Source organism: Callithrix jacchus, chromosome 4 (genome assembly GCF_049354715.1).
Source record: "Callithrix jacchus isolate 240 chromosome 4, calJac240_pri, whole genome shotgun sequence".
Taxonomy (NCBI): domain Eukaryota; kingdom Metazoa; phylum Chordata; class Mammalia; order Primates; family Cebidae; genus Callithrix; species Callithrix jacchus.
In genome coordinates, this window is record NC_133505.1 from 81,064,803 (window position 1) to 81,089,752 (window position 24,950).

General features: G+C 34.5%; 1 protein-coding gene across 9 annotated transcripts in view; it reads left to right on the plus strand.

The window, feature by feature from the left end:
• Nucleotides 1-24,950, plus strand: part of MYO6 (myosin VI) — a 162,626-nt gene that overhangs the window by 76,992 nt on the left and 60,684 nt on the right. For all 9 annotated transcript variants that reach the window (XR_013534335.1, XR_013534336.1, XM_008994687.4 and 6 more), the window contains exons 5-11: nucleotides 1,348-1,477; nucleotides 3,686-3,791; nucleotides 6,977-7,032; nucleotides 11,478-11,575; nucleotides 12,108-12,272; nucleotides 15,777-15,857; nucleotides 19,231-19,411. Coding sequence is in view for 7 of the 9 variants with exons in the window: in XM_008994687.4 (XP_008992935.1) it covers nucleotides 1,348-1,477; nucleotides 3,686-3,791; nucleotides 6,977-7,032; nucleotides 11,478-11,575; nucleotides 12,108-12,272; nucleotides 15,777-15,857; nucleotides 19,231-19,411 (817 nt within the window). In the remaining 2 variants the exon portion in view is untranslated. The remainder of the gene's footprint in view (nucleotides 1-1,347; nucleotides 1,478-3,685; nucleotides 3,792-6,976; nucleotides 7,033-11,477; nucleotides 11,576-12,107; nucleotides 12,273-15,776; nucleotides 15,858-19,230; nucleotides 19,412-24,950) is intronic.

The window sequence follows — 24,950 nt, forward strand, 5'->3', positions numbered from 1 at the left end:
GAAATTAAAAATTTGAATGAGGAAAAAATATAAATTAGAATAGAAGATAGTATTTGAGGAAATATCAAGAACACAGGAATGCTGACCAAAGAGCCTAGTTGCTGAATTTCATTAGACTTTAGATACTCTGCCTTGAAAGTCCGAAATATTAAAAAATGAAAGAAAATGCTTTCAGTATAAATAGAGTTTACACTAAATCATTCAGATGGATACTTAACCTAGCATGTTTTAATTATAATTATTCTCTGGGCATGCATGAGACTTTATTCCAATATGACCTAACCATATAGTCATTTGGTGGCTAGAGATAAATTACCCCACTGTAGTTCTCCTGTTATAAAGATGGGGCTCTTCATTATTTTTGAACGAAGAAAACACATGGCTTCTTTGACACTTACTAGATCAAATGACAGTCTTAATCTTTTATATCACTATCAATTTGCCTAATTGTACTTACTCAATTCTGACTAAATTACTTTAGTCTTTGCCATCTGTCCAAGTAGTGACAGCTGGGAAATAGAACTTATTTATTCAATTCCAAATGAGTGTACTTACCATCTTCTAGTTACATATAGTTTTAAGACTTTACTTTTCTTCCTGATATTTTTCAAAATCAACTAAATAAAGAATATATTTAAATGTGGATATTCTTGATTAGAAATATATTTAGAAGCAAAATTCAATCAATCAGCTGACTCATGTTGAACATCTAATATGTGCTAAATTCCAAAATTAGAAGTAAGCTTAAGTTGCTCATTAACCATTTAACCCATAAATGTTCTAGACAGCAGTTAACATAAGCAGTTTTGACAGAATCTCGGACCAAATGGTGACCACAGAGCGAAATCAATCCTTGGCATTCAGAGGTCCTTTGAGCTGTATTAAACTCCCTAGTAGCAGGGTGAATAAAGTAGGTTCGGAATACAAATGACCAAAATTAGCTGTAGGGGCAGATTTTATAAGTGGAGTTAACAGAGAAAGGCTGAATGAAATGGAGCTAGAGACTCAGATTTCTGTCTGTGGTAACTTGGTGGTGCCATGTCCCTGGGGAAGCACATGGAAGGAGAATATTTTCTTTGAGGCAGAGGTAGGTGGGAAGAGATAATCTTGACTTTGGATATGCTGAACTTGAGGTGACTATGGGGTGGTAAGATATATTTATTAAGAATTGGAGAAATATGGGTTCCTATTAAAGATTGAGGGAATACTCAAAGAATATTTAGGACTGATTTGGGAGTCCTAGTTATATAGATAATGGAAATGTTCTTTGTTTTATTTCTTCTATGACCTTTATCTTTAATGAAAATAGTAATTGGAAAATTTTATGTTTATGCTTTTCATATTTAGACCTATGTCGCCAACATTCTGATTGCAGTGAATCCATACTTTGACATACCTAAAATATATTCTTCAGAAACAATAAAGTCATATCAAGGAAAATCTCTTGGGACAAGACCACCTCACGTCTTTGCAATTGGTAAGTGATTTTACTTGTATTTTAACTATTGTCTTCATTTTTATTGTACACATTTACTCAATTTTTCTTTTAGATTAATAAAATATACCATAAATTGAATATATATTTTGGAGGAACTGTATACCTCTTTGGTATATCAACATTGTTAGGAGCAAGTATTTTACACAGCATGGGGAAGAATCCTTTTATAGCCAACTCACAGGACAGGCATACATCATTTTCTGTGTTAAATGCCTGTGTTTGCCCAGTTGAAAGTAGGATGTATTAAAAGCTGACCTAATGGCAGTTTTAGAGTCCTTAGTACCTTCAGCTCCATCTTAAAGTGTCCTTCTTTACAGTTTCAAGGTCCTGGCCTTTGTCTCTTACCTGTTTCCTCCCTTGTGAGTGTGTTACTTTGGCTAGATTGGAGCTCTAAGAGCAGACTTCTGGGCATCATCTTGCATCAGAGCTTTATAAAATTAAAGGATTAAAAGTAATGTATGCTTCATACCACTGGAGGATCTGTGTGGGAAGACAGTAGTGTCTCTTTGTCTTTCTCAGCCTCTCTTTTATTTTGAAGTCCTCCGGCTCTGACGCATAGGAGGTGGAGTTATTTGATCAGAATGAGAAATTACCCCTCTTGCCACCAGATGCGGAGGTGTTAACTACCCCTTTGCATTCAGACATAAAGCAGCTAAATGACACGTATTGGAACTAGTTCGTAGTGCAGTCTGTTTCTCTTTGGGCTTCCCTTTCATACTTGCATTTTGGCCTAATCAGGCTTCACTTCCATATTTGGTTGACCTGTGTGCTATATACTACCAGGCAGGGTAAATATGACTGACATAATTACTCTACCAGGGCAGCAGCAGATTTACTTTCGGCTCGAAGAAGCTCTGACAGGCGTTGGTGTGTTCAGCCTGCAAAATGGTGCCCCATCCCTTAGAACCTGAATGTGAGCAAACTTATCACTGGAGAAAAGCTACATGTTTAAAATGTAAATAAACCAGCTTTTATTTTTAGCTTTTTACTGGTAAAAAAAAAACCCCAAGTGTTTGGAATGATTCTTTAAAAACGAGTGGAGGATGGGTGTTATGGCTCATGCCTATAATCCAAGCACTTGGGAGGGCGGATCGCTTGAGCCCAGGAGTTTGAGACCAGCCTGGAAAAACATGCAAAACCCTGTTTCTATAAAAAAATATGAAAAAAATTAGCCAAGCATGTGCTTGCCTGTAGTCCCAGCTACTCTGAAGGCAGTGGAGGGAGGATCGCTTGAGCTCAGAAGGTCGAGGTTGCAGTGAGTTGAGATCATGCCACTGTTCTTCAGCCTGGGTGACAGAGCAAGACTCTGTCTCAAAGAAAAAAAAAAGGTGGAATAGGTTGCTGATAAATTGGACAAAGGGATGTGTGTACTCTTGCATATAGTTTGCATTCTCCCCTTAGAGTAAAAGCCATTTCTAAAGTCTTCTTGGCACATGTCTGAGGTGAGAAATAGTTGTCTTATAGAGTCAAATTGTAAGGACCTAATTTTGAATTAAAGTTGCCTTAATTTGAGACTGCCTTAACAGGATTAAATTGTTTTCAACTTGTCTTTGTAGTCTTAACATTTAATACATTTCATAGCCTAAGTTGTTGGAGTGTAATAAATATAGTTAAAAATTATATATGTAAACGGTGGCAAATCTAGGAAATTTAAAGCTGTTAATTTTGCTTAATTGTAAAATGTTGACAAATTCTACAAGATGCATAAATTTAATAGTTGCATTATAGGGAAAAACCCCACAGATACGTTTTGTAATTATGTATTTTTTTCTCCAGCAGAATTTTTTGTTGCCAGATTTCTTAATTGGAAGCTCATTAATTCTTGCTTTTCATTGGGGACTTCATTAGTTATGCATAGTGACCATTTTTTTTAATCCCTCTGCAGATTACCTCTGGAATTAGGAAGAGATGAGCCACAGCCCATAATATTGAGACATTCTATCAGGAACTTAAGAGTTGTTTATTTGGATTTCATATTACTTAACTTTTAGGACAATAAGATAGAATATTTAAAGTAAATACTTTAAAAATGTTTTAAACACATTTGAATGACTTTATTTTAAAATTTTATTAACATCGAACAGAGATTTATGATTTCTTTAAGAGTAAGTGCTCCTAAGTGAAATTTCTGTTATTAACTTTATATTTAATATATTGCTCATCATTAATGTCTTATTTTGACCCTAGCTGATAAAGCTTTTCGAGACATGAAAGTGCTCAAGATGAGTCAGTCTGTCATTATATCTGGAGAATCAGGAGCTGGCAAAACAGAAAACACAAAATTTGTTCTAAGGTGAGTATTCAGCTAACTTGAAATATTTGAGCATCTTGACTGTTTTTTTCTCCCCTTGAGATAGGGTCTCACTTTGTCACCCAGGATGGAATGCAGTGGCACCACCACAGCTCATTGTAACATTGACCTCCTGGGCTCAAGTGATTGTCCCACCTCATTCTCCCTAAGAGCTGGGACTACAGGCACATGCCACTATGCCTTGCTAATCTTTAATTTTTTTCATAGAGATGAGGTCTTACTGTGGTGTCCAGGTTTCAAATTCCTGGGCTCGAGAAACCCTCCTGCCTTGGCCTCCCAAAGTGCTGGTATTATAGGCAGGAGCCACTGTGCTCTGCCCAGGTTGACTTTTTTTCTGGTAAAAAAATACATATGTAAAAGTTGTCAACCATTTCTAAGTGCATAACATAGTAGCATTAAGTATATTCACATCGCTGTGCAGCCCATCTGTACAATCTCCAGAACTTTTCATCTTGGAAAACTAAAATTTTACCCATTCAACATCTCCTCTATTTATCCAGCCCCCAGCAACCACCATTCTACTTTTCAGTTTTTCTTTCAATTTAACTACTCTGGATATCTTTTGTGTAAGTGAAATTACAGAGTATTTGTTTTTCTGTGACTGGCCTATTTTATTTAGCTCAACTTACGATTCATTCATGTTGTAGTATGTGTCAAAATTTCCCTTCTTTTAATTTTTTTTTACTATTTTGGATCCCATCCTTCCGTTTTTAAGGCTGAATAATATTTTGTTGTAGATATATGGTACATTTTCTTTATCCATGCATTTGTTAATGGACATTTAGGTTACTTCCACCACTTGGCTATTGTGAATAGTGCTGTCATGAACATGGGTGTGCAAATATTTCTTTGAGAATTTGAACAGATTAGCTTTTAATACCTTTGCATACTTCATGAAATAGTTTGGAATGGTGGGTTGTATCCCTTTAAAGAGACAGACACCTTATATGGAAGCTAGTCTGTAGATTACTAAAGCCAGCTCAGACATGTTATTCACATGAGGATTTTGGAGGAGACCAGTACTGGCTAGACAAAGGGTGATTTAGGAATGTTCCTTAAGAATCAAACATTTACATTCTGTCTATACTTGCGTTGTTAACGTGGTTGAAACCATTTTTTACCTTAAGCTTATGATAATTGGCCTCCTTATTTCTATTTCCTTATAGCCTGCCCCCTATTGTGTTCCCTCTGCCACCATTAAATTAAACTTGTGGCACTGTGATTTTTTTTTTTTTTAAACAGGGTCTTGCTCTGTTGCCCAGTCCCCCAGGCTGTAGGGCAGTGGTGCAATCATAGCTCACTGCAGCCTCGACCTCCTGGGCCCAAGTGATCCTCCCACCTCAGCCTCCCAAGTAACTGGGACCACAGGCATGTGCCACCATGCCTGGCTAATTTTTTATTTTTTGTAGAGACAGGGTCATGCTATGGTGTCCAGGCTGGTCTCCAACTCCTGGACTTAAGTGACCCTCCCACTTTGACCTCCTAAAGTGCTGGGATCATAGACCTGCGTCACCATGCCTGGCCTTACACTTGGTTTAGAATTATAGCATTTTAAAAATGGAAGGAATTATAACACTCACTGTAATGCAGTACTTTTAATTTACATACCCATGGAGGTTAGACCTAGTGGTTGAACTACTGGTAGGAGGAGTGTACTCACCAGTGTTGTTCCCACTGAATTATAGTTCTTAATTGATTGCTACATAGTGGTACTCTGAAATTTTGCTGTTCATTATATAAATATGTGTGCTGTTCAGAGTTATTTATATAAAATCAATTGAAGAGTTTGTTAACAACTGTTATATATACACAATTCTGGTTAAATGAATTCTTACTAATATTCTTGGATTCTAAGTGGTTCAGTTTGTTTTTCTTTCTTTCCTGTATGTAATAGTCTATATGAGTCTATGGTTAATATATGAAAATGAACAAAAAGTTAAGGAATTATAAACTTATAATGTGAACTTATATTTTAAATTAAGGATTGTTCTTTGTTTTGAAATGAGCCAGGCAAATAGTTATTTCTCTGTGTTTTATATTTCAGTGAAACATGAAGAGTGATAACTTCCCAGTTGTTCAGTGGGAGACTGCCTTATTTTATGCAGCCAAAGATTGAATTAACAGGCTCTCACAGAAAGTTTTGAAATCTCCTGTAGTTAATGAATATGATATATTTAAAATCAAATAGTTGGATAAAATCAGAATATTCCCTAATGAGTTTAAATATTAATATCAATTAGATGTTAAAGGCAATACAAATAGAATTTAGTTTTTATTTTTATAATTTCAAAATTTAGATTCAGGTGATACATGTGCTAGTTTGTTATGAGTACATTTTGTGATGCTGAGGTTTAGGGTGTGAATGATCCCATCACTGAGGTAGTGAGCATAATACCCCCAAATAAGTTTTTTTTTTTTTTGAGACGGAGTCTCAATCTGTCACTCAGGGTAGAGTACAGTGGTGCAGTCTCAGCTCACTACAACCTGTGCCTCCCGGGTTTAAGCAGTTCTCCTGCTTCAGCCTCTTGAGTAGCTGGGATGACAGGCACACACCACCATGCCTGGCTAATTGTTATTTTTTTTTATTGGAGACAGAGTCTCGCTCTGTCATCCAGGCTGGAGTGCAGTGGTGTGATCTAGGCTCACTGCAACCTCCACCTCCCAGGTTCAAGTGATGAACTCAGCTTCCTGAGTAGATGGGATTACAGGTGTCTGCAACGCCTGGCTAATTTTTGTATTTTTAGTAGAGATGGGGTTTCACCATGTTAGCCAGGCTGGTCTTGAACTCATGACCTGGTGATCTGCCTGCCTCAGCCTTCCAAAGTGCTGGGATTACAGGCATGAGCCACCGTGTCTGGCCCCGGCTAATTTTTATATTTTAGTAGAGATGGGGTTTCACCATTTAGCCAGGCTGGTCTTGAACTCCTGACCTCAGGTGATCTGCCTGCTTTGTTCTCCCAAAGTGCTGGGTTTATAGGCATGAGCCCCACCGTCTCTGGCCCCAAATAGAATTTTAAATAAATTTTAAAAGGTATAACAAAATAGTTGCATTTAAGTACACGTTTAGCTTTTAAACAGTTGCAATGATGATCTAGTTTCAACAAAAGTATAAATTATTGTATACTATATTATTGTCATCAACATTTTTTATCCTATATTTTAAACAGATACCTGACTGAATCTTACGGAACAGGTCAAGATATTGATGACAGAATTGTTGAAGGTATTGCTAATTTTTATTTCTATTGTTATGCATGTCCTGAAATTAATTTACAGGACTTCTTTCAGTGGTCTGGAATGTTCTTCTCTCAGAGATGCAAAATGCTCTTTTATCTCCTACAAATCACTGCTCATGTATCATCTTGTTATTTACTTAATATCTGTTGTTTCTGCTCCCACCCTCACTTCATGAAAACACTAAGAAGGCAGGGATTTTTGTTTCATATTCCAAACCTGTAGAATAGTAACTGATACATAGCATAAGCTTATGTTGAATAAACTTATGTTGCAATTCTCACATTTGATAAAATAGATTTCAAAGCAACAAAGATACAGTGGTAAAAGGATCAGTGCAACAATAAGAGATCTTAATACCCAGATACATAAGACCCATAATGAGATTTAGACTCAACCAGACAGAAAATTAATAAGGATATCCAGGACTTCAACTCAGATCCGGAACAAGTAAACTCAATAAATATTTATAGAGTTCTCCATTTTAAATACACAAAATATTGATCGGCCATTATTAATACCCATTTTTAGAATGAAGCAATATTACTGTTCTCTCTCCCTCTTTTTCTTCCTCTTCCTCTCCTTCTCTCCTTTTTTTACTTTTCAACATCCTAGTTCCTCACCTCTACTCAATACATTCCTCTGAACACCTGATTCCTTGTGATTCTCCCGTCCAAAAAAAAAAGAGAACCTGAATAATCTATTATTATTCGGAGACATTTATAAAGTTTCTTCAAGTTTGGGTACAGGATTTTATTTCATGATCTTTCCACACAGTGACCACATAGCTCTGTGTCAAGTTTCTGAATGTAATCTTAAGAAACAGAAACTAGAAAAATAAAAGACTTTCCTTTTCCTTCCCGTTCTTCCACCTTTCTCACTCCCTTCTCCACCAATGCCAAATTCCTTACCACCACCACCACCTCCTGCCAAAGTAGTCAGAAAATGAATGGTGTTCTACCATACAATAACTAAAAGCCACCATCGAAGACAGGGCTTTGCCATCTCTCCTAGTGACAACTTACACTTTAGATTCTTGGTTGAATTACAGAGGTCTCTGTCCAGAAAATCTGATTTGTGAAGATAAATGTGTAATACCTATTATCTAAAAAAAAAAAAATGAATGAATGAAAGAAGTATAGGTATTTCTTTAGCTTCCTGTTTGTTCTGTGGAGTTCGTTTTGTGTAAAGGGAAGAGGAAGAAGGGTTATTTGGCAATAAGGTGCTTTTATAGGGAAGCCATTTTAACAAAGGCAGTAGTGTGGAATTGATTTCCTTAAGCTATCCATGCTAGTATACCTTTTTAGAAAGTCTTCTTGTAGCTCAGTTTGGAGACTACTGGCCTAAACTACCATTATGTTGAATCTCTATATGATGCCCTCCTGCATCATAGACTCCTGTTTGATCTCCTCAGTTAGATTCTTACTTTTCCTTAATCCAGTTTCTGTATGAAAGTTGGAATACTTTTTTTTTTTTTTGAGACGGAGTCTTGCTCTGTCACTCAGCACCCAGGCTGGAGTGCAGTGGTATGATTTTGGCTTACTGCAACCTCTGCCTCCTGGGTTCAAGCATTTCTCCTGCCTCAGCCTCTCAAGTAGCTGGGATTACAGATTTGTGCCACCATGCCTGGCTAATTTTTGTATTTTTAGTAGAGATGGGCTTTCACCAATTTAGCCAGGCTGGTCTTGAACTCCCAATCTCAGGTGCTCCACCTGCCTTAGCCTCCCACCGTGCTGGGATTACAGGTATAAGCCACCGCACCTGGCCAGAATAATTTCTTTTGCTTTAAATTGTCTAATGGCTTCATATAGCTCTCAACATCGTGCCCCAGATCTGTAACATCACCTGCAGTGCTCTGTGTGGTCTGGCTCCTGCATCTTCTTATCTCATCTAGAGTCATGTTTCTTCTGACTCTTCATGCTTTAATCACATTGGGCTTCCTGTAGGTCTTTGAACTGTTTTAAACAGGCTTCTCTGAACACTCATTCTCCTTCCCGTCTTACTTTTCCCCGCTATATACTCAGTAAGCATTTTTAATAACAATGGTGATAATAACATATATGGGATGTATTAGGCATTATCTAATTTGTTTAATATCTGTTATCTGATTTAAAGCTTCATAGAATGTATTAGATACTATTTTATTCCTTTTTTAAATATGAGAAACTGAGGTGGTAATATGCTGAAGCTCCTATAGCTCATCAGTTGTGGACTTGGGATATAAACTTAGAAATCTTAATTACATGCCATACTAAATGCATATTTTAACACTCTCTTGGCCTTTTTTGTTTTTAAATGAGAGACAGCATCTCACTATGTTGCCTAGGCTTTTTCTCAAATGCCTAGGTTCAAGCAGTCCTCCTGCCTTAGCCTCATTAGTAGCTGGGACTATAGGAGTGCAACACCACATGCTCTTGACATTTTAAAGAAAAAACTTAATAGGAACCTTATATGTTGATGGATTCTGCTAAATCATAGCAAATGCAACGTGCATTTTTCACAATGATGTAAAGTCTGAATGTAGCTCAGTCTAAATGCAACTCTAATAAACATTTTTAAAGTTGAGCATCAGTAAAGTTTTTTTAATATAAATAATTTTCTAGTTTCATTTACAGTTTTTACATGGTGTTGTAACATACCCAGGTATGCACTTACCTTGTAAGTAATGCTTTATTCACAGTAAAGTGCCTTACTTTAGTGAGGGAATCATTCTTAAAAACTGAATAAATTAATAAAAAAAGAACAAATTATGGGCTACCTCAGTAAAAGACTAGTTCGTATTCTGATTTGCTCATTTGAGGGGCACACTTACTTGGCAGTTGGATATAAGCCTGGTTTCTTCCACGGTAATGTGCTGTATGGTATGTAGTGTGTTATAGTGGAGAAAAGTTGGAAGTATTATTCCAAATGTTTTTATACCTGCTTTTTTTTTTTGGAGACTGAGTCTTGCTCTGTCCTCCAGGCTGGAGTACAGTGGTGTGATCTTGGCTTACTGCAAAGTCTGTGTCTTGAGTTCAAGTGATATTTCTGCCTCAGCTTTCCGAGTAGCTGGGATTACAGGCATGTGCCACCACACCTGGCTAATTTTTGTATTTTTTAGTAGAGTTGGGGTTTTACCATGTTGGCCAGGCTGGACTTGAACTCCTGACCTCAGGTGATCACCTGTCTCAGAGTAGTAAATGTAACAGGAAAGGCCTAGAGTTTTTTGATGCCATCTGTAGTAGAAGTTTAGTTGCTGGTTTTGGAATGAGTATATTATTAGTAGCATTAATATTATTTTTTGTTGGAGAGGTCCTTACCCTATTTGGAGATATTTTACTTGTATTAAATTCTTCAGTAAAAACTAGCAGATTACCAGTAAGGGAGTTGGGAGACCTGTAAATGAGTCCTCCTCTGTCAACAGCCAGTTATATGGTCTTTGAAGAGTGCATTGACCATGCTGGCTTCAGTTTTTTTGTCCCATCTGAAACATGAGGGATATATGCTAATATTTCTTTTAGTTTTAATGTTTTCTTTCTTATTTTTGGCAAATAAAATGGCTGGGGAGTGAGCTTTACAAGAGCTTAGAGACTAGTTACGTATTCTACTGTGGATAGAGTAGAAGTGGACTTGAAAAGGCTTCATAAGAAATATGGCTTCATGTTTATTATAGCAAGAACGTGCTTCATAAAAAAATATTTTAGCACTAAACATTATGAAGCACTTTAAGTTTGTTGATGGAGAATACGTGTGTAAGATTAACACTAATTTTGTATGTTTATAATTGAGACTTAGGTGAGTATAAGAGTAGACTCTATTGACTCTTATCCAGTCATGGTCTGTGTATGGGTTATTATAAAATAACAATGAAAATGTTTTGTTTGTTTATTAGGATTTTAAAGCCTATTATTCTGAGAGTCTTTCTTAGATAATTCTGTAAACTCCTAATTTGTTAAATTTCACTGGATGTACATGTAAAAATGTTAAATCTGGAGGCTATGTTAATATGTAAAATGTTTTACAAAAGTAAGTCAAGTAATAACATTTCTTGCCTGTATTTTCTCAGAAGAGGTTTGCTGTTTTATCTGTTATAATTAGTACTCTTGTGAGCCTGATATACTTGAGAAAACAGTCAAAGTCTTAGGGAAAGAATTTTAAAATCGAGTTATAAATTTTGTAACATAGCGGCTTAAAAATTTAGTCTTTCCTATATCATTGACATTTTCTTTTTACATGTTTGAGAAATTTTCCCATCTCCTGAACTTGAATAGTGCCAGAGCCTACTGGGCAGTGAATAAATATTTGTGGAATTTGACATTACATGTGAATTCCTTCATGTTAATATTTTTTAGAGCATTTTTAGACATATATATTAACAAATGGAGGCATACTATGCATATTTTGTAATGTTCCTTCATGCTGATTTTTTGATGGAGTTTTTTTGTTTCTCAACAGCTAACCCACTCCTAGAAGCCTTTGGAAATGCAAAGACTGTTCGCAACAATAATAGCAGTCGATTTGGGAAATTTGTAGAAATACATTTTAATGAAAAGGTAAGTGAGAGTAAGCTTTGGAATGATATTTTTGGGAGTCTTTGTGAAAATGTAGGGGTTAGTTGGTGCTGTACTTGCACTTATGGTAAATTCCTTTAAGTTTCATTGTTACTTTAGATGATTGCAGGAATGCATATGTCCACTACGACCACCTAAAAAGCTCCTTTCACAATTTAAAACCCAGATACTGAATTCAACTTCGTCATTGAGTATTACTGTATAGTTTAGTCATGTAAGATATTCTAGCACTTGTGTTGAGGTGCGGTGCAAGGTCAGTTGTGATTCTACAGTGGCTCAAAACTTAGTAGGATTTGGGTAGAGACTTAAATGAGGATGTTTAAAATGAAGGATGACCGTTAGAAATACTCTAAGCTTACATTTAGTTTTTTGTTGTTTCCCCTTTATTTGATGACTATTATAACCTCTATGATAGACAAATGTGTGTTAGAAAAGGTAAATAATTTAAGATTGCTGAGTTATACTTTAAGACTTGAAATATAAAAATATATTGTCTTTCTGTTTTGTTTTTTAGAGCTCAGTTGTCGGAGGATTTGTTTCACATTATCTTCTAGAGAAATCTAGGATCTGTGTTCAAGGCAAAGAGGAAAGAAATTATCATATCTTTTATAGGTTGTGTGCTGGTGCTTCTGAAGATATTAGAGAAAAACTTCATTTGAGCTCACCAGATAATTTTCGGGTAGGTCAAAAGAAAAAAAATTTCATAACAGCCAGGTGCAGTGGCTCATGCCTGTAATCCCAGCACTTTGGGAGGCTGAGGTGTGGATTGCTTGAGCCCAGGAATTCAAGAGCAGCCTGGGCAATGTAGTGAGACCCTGTCTCTGAAAAAAAAAAAAAAATACAAAAATTAGCCAGGCTTGGTGACACGCACCTGTAGTTCCAGTTACTCCAAAGGCTCAAGTGGGAGGATCACTTGAGCCCAGGAGATTGAGGATACAGTGAGCCATGATTGTGTCATTGCAATCCAGCCTGGGTAACAGAGCGAGACCCTGGCTCAAAGAAAAAATAATTTCATACAATTTTTGAAAATAGAATTGCCATTAGTCTTAAAACTTATTTTAGTGGACTTTGAAATCTAGTTGTTGTGTGTACATAACTTACATTAGATCAAGTATAACATGTTAGAATGATCACTGTACTGAGAAGATCCATACTAAGGTGTACTGCTGAGTTTATAATATAACACTATATGAGGAGGCACATAATGGAATAGATAAAAGGATAGCTGTTAAACCCCATATCAATTTAAACTCAATTAGAAATTTATAATAGTTATGTAATACTGGCTTTAAAGTTACCTTTGGGTTATCTGTAAAAATGTTTGGACACTGAATTAATATTAATAAAGGACACATGATTGTATTTCTTAATTTACTTTCACAACAAATACTTATTGCTTGCCCATTGGGTGCCAGGCATTGTGCCAGGATTAAAAAGATAAATAACACCCAGTCTTACACACACTAAAAAGATAATACCCAGACACACACCCACGCACGCACACACACCCCTGCACCCCAGAGCATTACAGGCCAAGGGAGTAGAGTTTCTAGGAGTGGTAACTGATAATGGTTAACATAATTTTCAGATTCTCAGGTTAGAAAACAGTGTGTGTGTATGGAATATGGGAGTGTAGTTTATACAAAGGAGTGGAATGTGAGTAAGGAATGTAGTGTGTATAGAGTTCCCCAGGTGATTCTAATAGTGTTTTTTAGTCAGAAATCCTCCATTTGAGAATCATAACACATAATTACTGCTGTGTTGTGTGTGTGTTTTTGCAGACAGCTTTTCTTTTACTTTATCCAATTTCTTTTCATGTGTATTTGCAAATTTTAAAAGTCTGTTGTCTTAAAATGCTTTATAAATGTATCTCTTTATATACTTCTAACATCTCCAGTCTTTTCTAGAACTCTCCAAATTAATTGGAATTTGAAGCTAGTTGTCCACATTATTTTCATGGAAGTAAAGAAAATTATTTCATTTCTTTTTTTACTATGATTTTTAGAAAAGGAATATACATTACTGTGAAGTACATAAAATATAATAACAATGATGTGGTTTTGTCAACACTTAGTTGACAGTAAAGTGATGTGACTGTTCTGGTCTTAATCTAGCATTTCTTTCTGCTTGAAGGTTTGGGAGCATAGTATTTCTGGGTTTCAGAATGTACAGCCTTCCTGGTACAATAGCAGGCATCCTGAAAGGGCAGCTATTAAAATTTATCTGCTTAGAAGGTTTCCTGCTTCTGCAGTGTGAACCAGGAGGCCTAATTTCCTTTCTTACAGGAAAGTCCTTGTTATGGTAAGAGGGACAGTAGGAGAACAGGGTTGCATACATTTATCATCTTGAATATTCCTCTCATATGCAGGCACACACACACTACTATATCCACTTCCCCCAAGTAATTATGTCTTAAAGTGACTTGTAATTATGTTAGTGATTTCATCAGGTTTTTCTGTAGGTTAGCCCTCTGGTTTTAACTGAGAGATCAGGTTTTAAAAGCAAAGGGGAAACCTGCAGTAGGTTGAACACTTCCAAAATTGCTGAAATTTTTTGGTCACTAAAAATTTAGATCACTACTCCATCAAAATTAGTATATAAAGAATTGTGGATGTATACCTATTTGAAAGCATTTGTATTAACCACACATATACTTTAAAAAGTAAAAGTTTTAAAAATGTTTCCATTATTTAGACATTTCAAATATTTCTTTTATGGAGCCATTTGCTGTAATCATGGATAGATCCTTGAATGTAGAGAAAGCTTGGATAGAATAAGAAGAGATGGCAGGGGTAGTGTTCTAGTTTCAGAAAACTAAAACGTTGTAATATTAGACCCCACTGTCCAGAAGCAAACTATTTGACAAAACAGTTGGAGTGAGGAGACAAAATGCTTGGTAGCAAAGAATCATTGGTTTTGGCTCTATGTGTTTAAGCTATTATTCTGCTAAGTAAAAGAGCTTTTACTTGAAACAGTCAATTGAAAATGCTTACCAACGTTGTTTCTTCTCCTTTCTCTTTTATTTTTTTCCCCCAAAGATTCTAGGGTAGAAGAAAAAAAAACCATGTATATCGTTGTCTTTTTTTACTGTATTTTAGCATTTAATTGTAGTGGAGGAGGAATGATAGATGTATCGATTATCTAAAATATTAATTTATGCCCAAATAATTCAAATTTATTATAAATTATTTTTGGTATGTATATGATGTGGTGTATTTAATCTGGGAATTCATGCCATGGTACAATAAAATCATAGTGACCTGATTTACGAGAAGCTGAGGTGTTTAAAAAACCTATCAATTCTGTTCTCTGTATACATCCTTCCTGGTCATATTTGCCCAATTCCAACTGAATTTTGTCTTTAGGCTGTGTGTAATTTTTAGAAAAATGCAGTATTTTTAGTCTGCCATATAGCTAATGTGTTCATTAACTTTTGATTAGAAATGGTTTTTAAATGAAGCAAGCCTTCAATTGCAAGACTAATAAATGTGAGCAGTAGATTCTTGTTGATATTGATAGAGGTTCTTTTTCTGAACTACTCCTCTTATTCTATAGTGTGGAAGTATTTAGATTGTAAAAGCCTTTGGGAAGCAAAGTAAATCGTTGAAATAAAACCTAAAATTATTTGATCCATAAAGCAAGTACTGTAATTTATGTACACTCATTGTTAACTGTCAGTAAATGTGAAAAGCATGTTTTAAAAAACTGACTCTAAAAGTCAGAAATTAAGAAAATCAAGGATAGTATTTCTTAATTATTCAGAATTTAAAATATTACTTGAAAAATTAAACCACAGTATGGGTCCTTACTTGAGATTCTGCGTATTTAGTAGGAAGCTAATTTTCATGATTTTATGGGCTGTATTTAGATTTTTGATACTGAAAAGATATAAAATCGTTGCCCTTTAGAAGTAGAAAACCTTTATGTCATTGATTTTTATTTTAGACATTTTATTTAATCTACTTTCAGAGATTAAGATTTTTAATATTCCTGGTTTTATTAGTAGAAAGAAAAATGTTTATAAATATAGAAGTATTTTAGTGGAGAGATTAAACATTAAACAGTACTCAAGTTATGTTTAAAAATCCTTCATGGTTGGCACTATTCGATAAGTTGTCTTTTCTCCTGTGTTATTTCCCTGTGGATAATATATGTTAATTATATTTAATTTGTTTTGTCATAGTATTTAAACCGAGGCTGCACTAGATACTTTGCTAACAAAGAAACTGACAAACAGATTTTACAGAACCGCAAAAGTCCTGAGGTATAGTAGACCTTTTTTCTTAAAATCTTTAATGTAAAAGAAAAATCATGCTGAAAGATGTGTTGTAATTTTTATTTTGGAGCCCAAGTAAGAGTTCTAACTTTTAGGCTTATACTTTTAAAAACTAAATATTTATCTAAATCTCTTTCCCAGTGTAATACTTTATACCTCTTATTGGTATCTAGTGAAGTGACAGGTTCTGGTTCTTCCTAGTTGAGCATCACTGCTCTCCTCTCATTCTGTTTTCAAGCATGAAGGTATTAAATTGCCTAAGAATCATTCTCGTTTAGCATTTTTGAAACTTACTCTTATATTACCCACTTGAGCTTAAGTATATGTCTTTTACAATTTATTGTCTATTTCAAGGCTGAAGTGAGCTTTGATGTAGACAGTAAATAGATTAAGCATTCTTGGGAAGAAAGGCTTATAGGCTGGGTGTGGTGGCTCACGCCTATAATCCTAGCACTTTGGGAGGCCAAGGTGGGAGGATCATTTGAGGCCAAGAGTTCAAGACCAGCCTGGGCAACATAGTGAAACCCTGTCTTTACAAAAAATAAAAAAAAAATTGCTGCGTGAGGTGGTGTATGCCTATGTAGTTCTAGCTACTTGGGAGGCTGAAGTGGGAAGATTACTTGAACCCTGGAGGTGGAGGCTACAGTGAACAATGATCATGCTGTTGTACTCTAGCCTGGGCAGCAGAGTTTAAAAAAAAAAAAAAAAAAAAGCTAGCTGGGTGCAATGGCTCACATCTATAATCCCAGCACGTTGGGAGGCTGAGGCAGGTGCATCATTTGAGGTTAGGAGTTTGAAAACAGCTTGGCCAACACGGTGAGAGCCTGTCTCTACTGAAAAAAAAAAAAAATTAGCCAAATGTGGTGGTGCATGCCTGTAATCCTAGCTACTTGGGAGGCTGAGGCAGGAGAATCGCTTGAACCCAGAAGGTGGAGGCTGCAGTAAGCTGAGATTGTGCTACTGTACTCTAGCCTGGACGACAGAGCAAGACTTCATCTCAAAAAAAAAAAAAAAAAGCTTATATATTATTATAGTTTTGTTTAAAACATGATATTTATGTAATATATTATGAAAAATTTTATATATTGGTTTCAATGAATTATCTTTCTAAGAGTAATTAGATATAACTATACCATTATTATTTTTAAAACATTAAGTTCTAAATCTAAAAATTTATAACCCTTTATAAATTTTAATATGCAGTGTTTAACAAGTGATACTAAGTTGCATGTATTCAAGGGGCTTAAATTATGAAATACTATGTAAGGATTAATGATAAATACTGGTTAATATTACCATTATTAATTTTATTAAAAATTTTAAGTTGAGTAATCAAACGAGTTTTTGTAATAGTTTTTAGTGCTTCTATATTTGTAAGCCCAATATTTTTGACTCCTCTTAAAGTGGATTAGATGATTTATGTCTTTAGTATATTTATATAAATGAACAGAAAGCAAATGAAATGTTTCATTATTTCAAATTCTGAGCAGACAAGCCTACAGTAAATTTTTGTTTAATTTGATATTTTATACATCATTATAGATACAGAATCTGAATTATAAACTATAAATTTTGTTATAGTCATGGTTGGTACTTTAAGAAGGAACATTAATATTTATTACATTGTCTTTCTTTGTCTTGATAAGACTGTGTTTTTCTGAAATATCAGTATAATAGTAGAAGTTGTATTCTTTTCACTAAGATAGTGGAGACATTTCTTAGTGGGACATTGCAGGAGTTCTGAAGAGGAGAAAAAAAAGATATAAATTTGATCATTTAACATGGAAAAAATGGATTAGAGAGGAAAGAAAACCAGAGCTTACCCTCCAAAAATAGTATGTACTCTCGAAAGAAGAAAATTGCCCTCTTATTCTAGAGTCATTAAAAATCTTATTTAGAGTCTGTTAAAAATCTTATTTACATTGATTGTGTGTTTATGCATATAGGTAAATAATGGATTAATATGTTTAAATTACTTTTTATGTCTTCTTTATCAGGAGGATGAGGTGATCATTTTGACTAATTAAACCCTTTGCCCAATTCCATCTGAATGTCTTTAGGTTGTGTGTAATTTTTAGAAAAACGCAGTATTTTTAGTCTGCCATACAGCAACTATGTTCTTTATTTAACTTTTGATTAGAAACAGGTTTTAAATGAAGCAATCCTTCAATTGCAAGACTAAAAATTCTGCATGATGTGTGTTTTCTGCTGAACAGTTTTGGCTGCATGTGATTGTTTCCTTGGCTTCTTTTAAGAACAAAATTGAATTTTATTGTCTTAGATATTTTCCAGAAATGTTACACATTGATAATTAAACATTTTAAATAATTTTGTGGAAAGACAATTACAGCTTGAGCTGGGAATCATTTGCTTATTGGGAGGAAAAGATACCCATCTCCTGGAGGCATCTTTAATGACCAGTTAATCATGATCCTGTTACTTAATGTTTAACATATATTCTCAAGTTCTGGAAAATTTCTAGCACAATCATTTTGTGTCCAGTAACTTTTACGTTTCTCCTTCTAGTTTCTGCAGACCTGACTTTCTTCTTTATTTCTTCTGAGTTAGTATAGAATCTAAGAAATGAGTACGTTACATGCAAGTTCCTTTAGGAGAGAAAACAAATTTTCTCTTCATTTTTCTAAAATATTTTAAGTCATTGCATAAATTATTAGAGTAAGTATAATGCTTACTAATATCCCTTACCTTATATATATGCATATAAAAAGGTGTAAAAAAATTGCCTGTCCACTATTTACTACTACTTAATATTGATGCAGTTGGTGGCATTTAACCTAAAGGAATGTCATACTAATTGTCACATTGAAATTTTTTATTGCACTTTTTAACCTACTTTTTCTTTCTTTTTTAATTGACAAGAATAATATATATTTATAGAGTACATTGAAGTACAATGTAATGTTGGATACATGTATACATTGTAGAATAATTAAATGAATATATTTATCATAACCTCATTAAAAAAATCTGTAGACCTTGATTCATTTCAACTATTGATATTTCCTTTTTTTTACTCAATTTATATCTTTTTCTAATGTCCTAGGATTATAATGCTTTAGAGTGAAAATCATAATTTAATTGAAAAAAATCTAATTTTATTCTTTTAATTGAAATTTTTGGTGATAAGTGTAGAGTCACATGTAAATAGTGAAATAGAATAGAGAGATCCTGTGTATGCTTTTCCTGGCCATTAGGTTTTGAATGTTAGAATAGTGAAGATTTTCCCATTGACAGATTTTATTTTTGCATGTTATATAGTACATTAATTGACCTGGTGTAGTAGTTTTAGTCTACTTGATTAATGTAATGATCAGTTAATGGGTGTCTTCTTGTTTTGTAGTATGTTAAAGCAGGTTCTTTGAAAGATCCTCTGTTAGATGACCATGGTGATTTTATTAGAATGTGCACAGCTATGAAAAAAATTGGTTTGGATGATGAAGAAAAGCTTGATCTCTTCCGGGTAGTAGCTGGTGTCCTGCACCTTGGAAATATTGATTTTGAGGAAGCTGGCAGCACTTCAGGTTTGCTTTTTATAATTTTAAGGGGAAAAAAACTGAACAGAATTTCTCTTTATTTCTTTGTCATACGAAAATTGAATCTGTTTATGTGCAGCTTGCTTAAAAACTTTAAGAAATATCTAAAAGACACTGGGTTAAATATTGAATCTGCCAAATGAAGAATGTTTCATTATCAGTTATTCTGAGCTCTATTTTGAACAAATAAGTGATATTACTTAGTAATAAACCTCTCATTTTTGAAGGTTAAATAACTATTTCATACTAATAAATTTAGGGTAATTTTTAGTTAAATCTTCCAGTTGATATTACACTTTTCCAATAGGTGAGAAGATTAATTCTGTATAATCTATTAAGGCATTTTTGAAAATTTTCAGGATCATTGGATGAATTAATTAGGACAATTTAATATATAAAAGCCCATGTACTTTATTAATAAGAAATGAAAATAAATTAAAATTTTAATCTTAATGCAGATTGAAAACAGTATTTAAATGCATGGCAAAAGCAACTCTTCAATTCTAGTGTTTCAGTCTGTACATAAATAATAGAACTTTGCATAATACTAAATTTGATCCACAAATACAGGAAATGTCAAACTGTGAACCATGGCCCAAATTTAGCCCACTGCCTGTTTTTTTAAGTCAAATTTGATTGGAACATTGCCACACCCAGTCATTTATGTATGGTCTATACCAGCTTTTGTGCTAGTGTCAGAGTTGGGTAGTTGCAACAAAGACTGTATGTCTAGCAAAGCCTAAAATATTTACTGTCTGGCACTTTAGAGAAAAAGATTGTCAATCCCTATATTAAGACATTATTGTGGGATCTTATACCAAGGATGAGTTACCGGAAGCACCATTTAATGTAATAGTCAATAATGGGCTTCGGTGTTAGATGAAATAATCCTCTTGAAAAAGAGAAGGACTTTTAAAGTACAATCAGTACCTAGCAATAGTTTGTATATGGAGAAGGAGTATAAGAAGACAGGAAAAAAGAACATTAAAAAAGCGTTATGTACAAGACCCTTCTTACTCCCTATTTCATCATAAACATCATAATTTTAATCTGTATAGCATAAATATAATGAGGTAGGGGATAGTATCTCCATTTTACAGAAGTGGAACCTGTGTCGAAGTGATGCATGTGGTTATTGACGAAGTTGTAGATGTGAGTGCTGGTTCTACTCGGGTCTGACTAACTCAGAGGCCTATGATAATTGTCCCACCTTTCTCCCTGGCTACTAAAATTTGTGATCTGTGAATGAGCAGACTAAAACAAACATCTTAATGATTTTCAGATTTAATGTTATGCAATGCTGTGAAATCAATAAGTGAGATGCAACATAATATAATGGATGGAGAGCATGTGCTCCTGATCCAGATGCTTCACCACATACTAACTGTATGACCTTAGACAGGGAACTTAGCCTTTTCATGTCTCAGTTTCCTCACTGAAAATAATAATAGTCCCTACCTCATGTTGTAAAGAGGAATACATTAGTTAAATATTTGTAAAATGATTTGAATACTTGTGTCTGGCCCATAGTAATCACTGTAAATGTTTTAAATGAAGAAGTACGATTAAAATATAGATTACTCCCAATTTAAAGTGAAAAAATTCAAGCAAAATTAGATATGTTCTTAATATGCATTAAATTTTTAAATTTTTAAATTTTTTTTGAAGGATTGGAAAATTTGTTTTGAAAATGAATGTTAGCCTACATTTCATTTTCTCTCTAGCATTGTTATACCAAGGGAGAATGTGAGGGAGATTCTAACACACAAAAAAATCTTTACAGTAATTAATGCACACTTTAGAAATGTTGTTAGAAGTGAAGAATGGCATCTTCACAGCTCTTTATTACCCTGTGGTAGAAGATGCAGATGTATAGAATATTATAAATGCTGCATGATGCAGTTAGTAGAAGAGTATGAAATGCCCGAAAGGTACTGATATTTGCATTGTCTCTTATTTTTCTTCTTTAACTTCCTTTTGTCAAAGGGAAAGTGAACAGAAAACAAGGAAGATTGGAAAGAGGCAGGGAATCAATAGGATTAACAAATGATTAAATTAATTATTTTAAAAGCGAATATTTTATTATATTTGTCTCCATCCTTCCTGTGACTCTTCGTATAGATCCAAATGCTTTCTTTCTAATTAGAAGTGATTTCTTTTTTCCCTAGGGAGCTTGATTTGTCATGTTTTAGCTATTTGAAAAAAACTTGGTATTGGCAGGACATAGTGGCTCATGCCTGTTATCCCTGCATGTTGGGAGGCTGAGGTGGGAGGATTCTCTCTTCCTCCCCCCGCCCTTTCTCTCTCCCATGGGAGGATTCTCTCTTCGTCTCTTTCTCTCTCTCTCTCTCGAAAGAAGTGATATGAAAAATTTACATTATTTTATACTATTTTGTCTTTTAAGACTTATTAAAAAGTCTTTTTTTTTTTAAAATCTTAACCTTACATACTTTTTGGAAGTATGTAAGAAACTTTGCAATATAGCAAAAAAGAAGAAATATATAAATGAATTATTTGATGTTCAGTTTTTGACAGTTGTGTAATTTTAGGCAATGTATATATGTATAGAATCTACCCATGAGTAATAAGCACATTTTCATAGTATGGGACATTCAATATATTCTCAAAGTATGTCTTTTCTTTTTTTGGTAGATACTTTATTGAGATATAATGAATACACCATACAGTTCATGTACTGGAAGTGTACATTTCAGTGGTTTTTAGTATTTTCAGAGTTGGGCAACCATCACCATAGTTTTTGAACATTTTTGTAACCCCATAAAGAAACCCCATAACCATTAGCAGTCACTCTTCATTGCCCATTTCTCTCAACCTTAGGTAACTACTAATCTACTTCCTGTCTCTATAAATTTACCTATACTGGGCATTTCATATAAATGGAATCATACAGTTTGTGGTTTTTTGCAATTGCCTTCTTTCACTTAGCGTAATGTTTTCAAGGTTAATCCATGTTGTAGTATTTAGCAGTACTTCCTTTTATTTTTATTGACAAATAATATTTCATTGTATGGAGATATTACATTTTTTTTTACCCATTCATCAGTTTCTGGACATTTGGGTTGTTTCCATTTTTTGGCTATTATGCTTCGGAGAACATTTGTGTACAAATTTGTATTTGGGTGTGTTCTCATTTTCCTTGAGTAAATGCCTGGGAGTGGAATTGCTGAATCACATGGTAAACTCTGTTTGACCTTTAGAGAACTGTCAGACTTTTTCAAAGTAGCTATTCCACTTCACAGTAGATACTTCCATCAACAGTGTATGAGGGTTTCAGTTTCTCCATATTCTTACCAATACTATCTCTATGCTTATAGCAATCATAGTTGGTGTGAAGTGTTATCTCTTTGTGTTTTTTATTTGCATTTTCTTGATGGGTCAGGATGTTGAGCATCTTTCTGTGTGCCCAGTGACCATTTGTATATCTTTTTTTGGAGAAGTGTCTGTTGAGATTCTTTGCCCATTTGTTAATTGCGTTGTCTTTTTATTACCAAGTTGTAAGAGTTTTAAAAATATGTTCTAGGTACAAGTTGTTTGTCAGATATATAATTTGCAAATATTTTCTTCCATTCCGTGAGTTATCTTTTTACTCATTTGTTATTGTTCCTCGAAACTCAAGCTCTTACTTCAGTGAAGCGTAATTTATCTGTTTGTTTTTGCTTTTATTGCTTGTGATTTTGTTATTATATCAAAGAAATGAACATTTACACTGTGATCATAAAGATTTATGCTTATGTTTTCTTCTAAGAGTTTAATAGTGTTAGCTCCTACATTTAAGTCTTTGATTCCATTTTGAGTTAATCTTTGTTTAAGCTGTGAGGAAGGGGTCCAACTTCATTCTTTTGCATGTGGACATTCAGTTGTTCCAGTACTTTTATTGAAGAAGCTGTTCTTTCTCAGTGAATTGTCCCAGAAACATCTTATTATAAAACGGTCTCATTTTTCACTTTTTTCTCATATATATTCTGAGATTGGTCTGTTAAGTAGTTTATGAATTCGTCATAAAATTCCCATGATTTTCACATATTCTTTGCGGTTTTTAAGTTAGGTAGCCTTAGAATATATCATTTATTAATATTAATATTTGAAAATATTTGTAAAATGTTATTTTAAAAAATTATAATGCAAGTAAATAAATAGTAAGAATAGTTAATCTTTATCTAGTACTCACTCTGTACCAGGCACTATGCCAAGCACTTCACATACATAACCTTATTAATCTTCATAACCGTAAAAGGTAAGTAAAGTTATTATCTCAGATTTATGGATGAGGAAACTGAGCACAGAGAGAATAAGTAACTTACTCAAGGTCACATAGTTAGTACTTGCAGAGCCTGATCACGTCTGAGACTAAAGCACTGTCTTTCTTTATGATACTTTAAAAAACAGTCTTTATAAGTAGAAATCTGTAGATACGATGTACTAAGGCAAAAATGACCTGCCTGCTGCCATCTGCTGCAATATATCTTTTACTCGCATGCCCCTACACAAGCACACAGAAAATAAAATGGCACATGTGCAGGTTAGATGTGCCAAAGGCAGATTTCTCAAAATGCCCGCATGGGTCAAGACCTAACTACATTGCTTTTGCTTTTTTTTTTTTTTTTTGCTATACTCTGTTCTGCGGTGTAAAGATACTACTGAAATTGGCTGGGCATGGTGGCTGATGCCTGTAATCCCAGTACTTTGGGAGGCCGAGGCAGGTGGATCCCCTGAGGGTCAGGTGTTCAAGACCAGCCTGGTCAGCATGGTGAAGTCCTATCTCTATAACAATAACAACAACAACAACAGCAACAAAAAAGAAAATGTCAAAAAGGTTTACAGATACCCCTAAGGATAATAGGGAAAAGAGGAAGCATTTGTATTGATCTCTAGCACAGAAAGTCAAGCTGTTGGAGAAACTGGACAGTGGTATATATTACATGTAATATTAATGTGCATATGAAACATAAATGAATTTTATGTTTAGAATTGGGCTCATTGCTCATTATATATATGCAGATTTTCCAAAATTGGAAAAAAATCTAAAATCTGAAACACTTTTGGTCACATTTCTGATAAGGGATACTCAACCTGTACAAGTAATAGTAATTGTCTCTTCACTCTCTCCCTCCAACCCCAAGCAATATTAGTACATGCTTATTACGTATATGCATAAACACACCCATAGACAGACAGGTGCATCCAAATCGATCGATCGATCTATCTATCTATCTATCTATCTATCTATATATTTTTTTTTTTTTTTGAGGCGGAGTTTCACTCTCGTTACCCAGGCTGGAGTGCAATGGCGCGATCTCGGCTCACCGCAACCTCCGCCTCCCGGGTTCAGGCAATTCTCCTGCCTCAGCCTCCCAAGTAACTAGGATTACAGGCACGCGCCACCATGCCCAGCTAATTTTTTGTATTTTTAGTAGAGACGGGGTTTTACCATGTTGACCAGGATGGTCTCAATCTCTTGACCCTCGTGATCCACCCGTCTCGGCCTCCCAAAGTGCTGGGATTACAG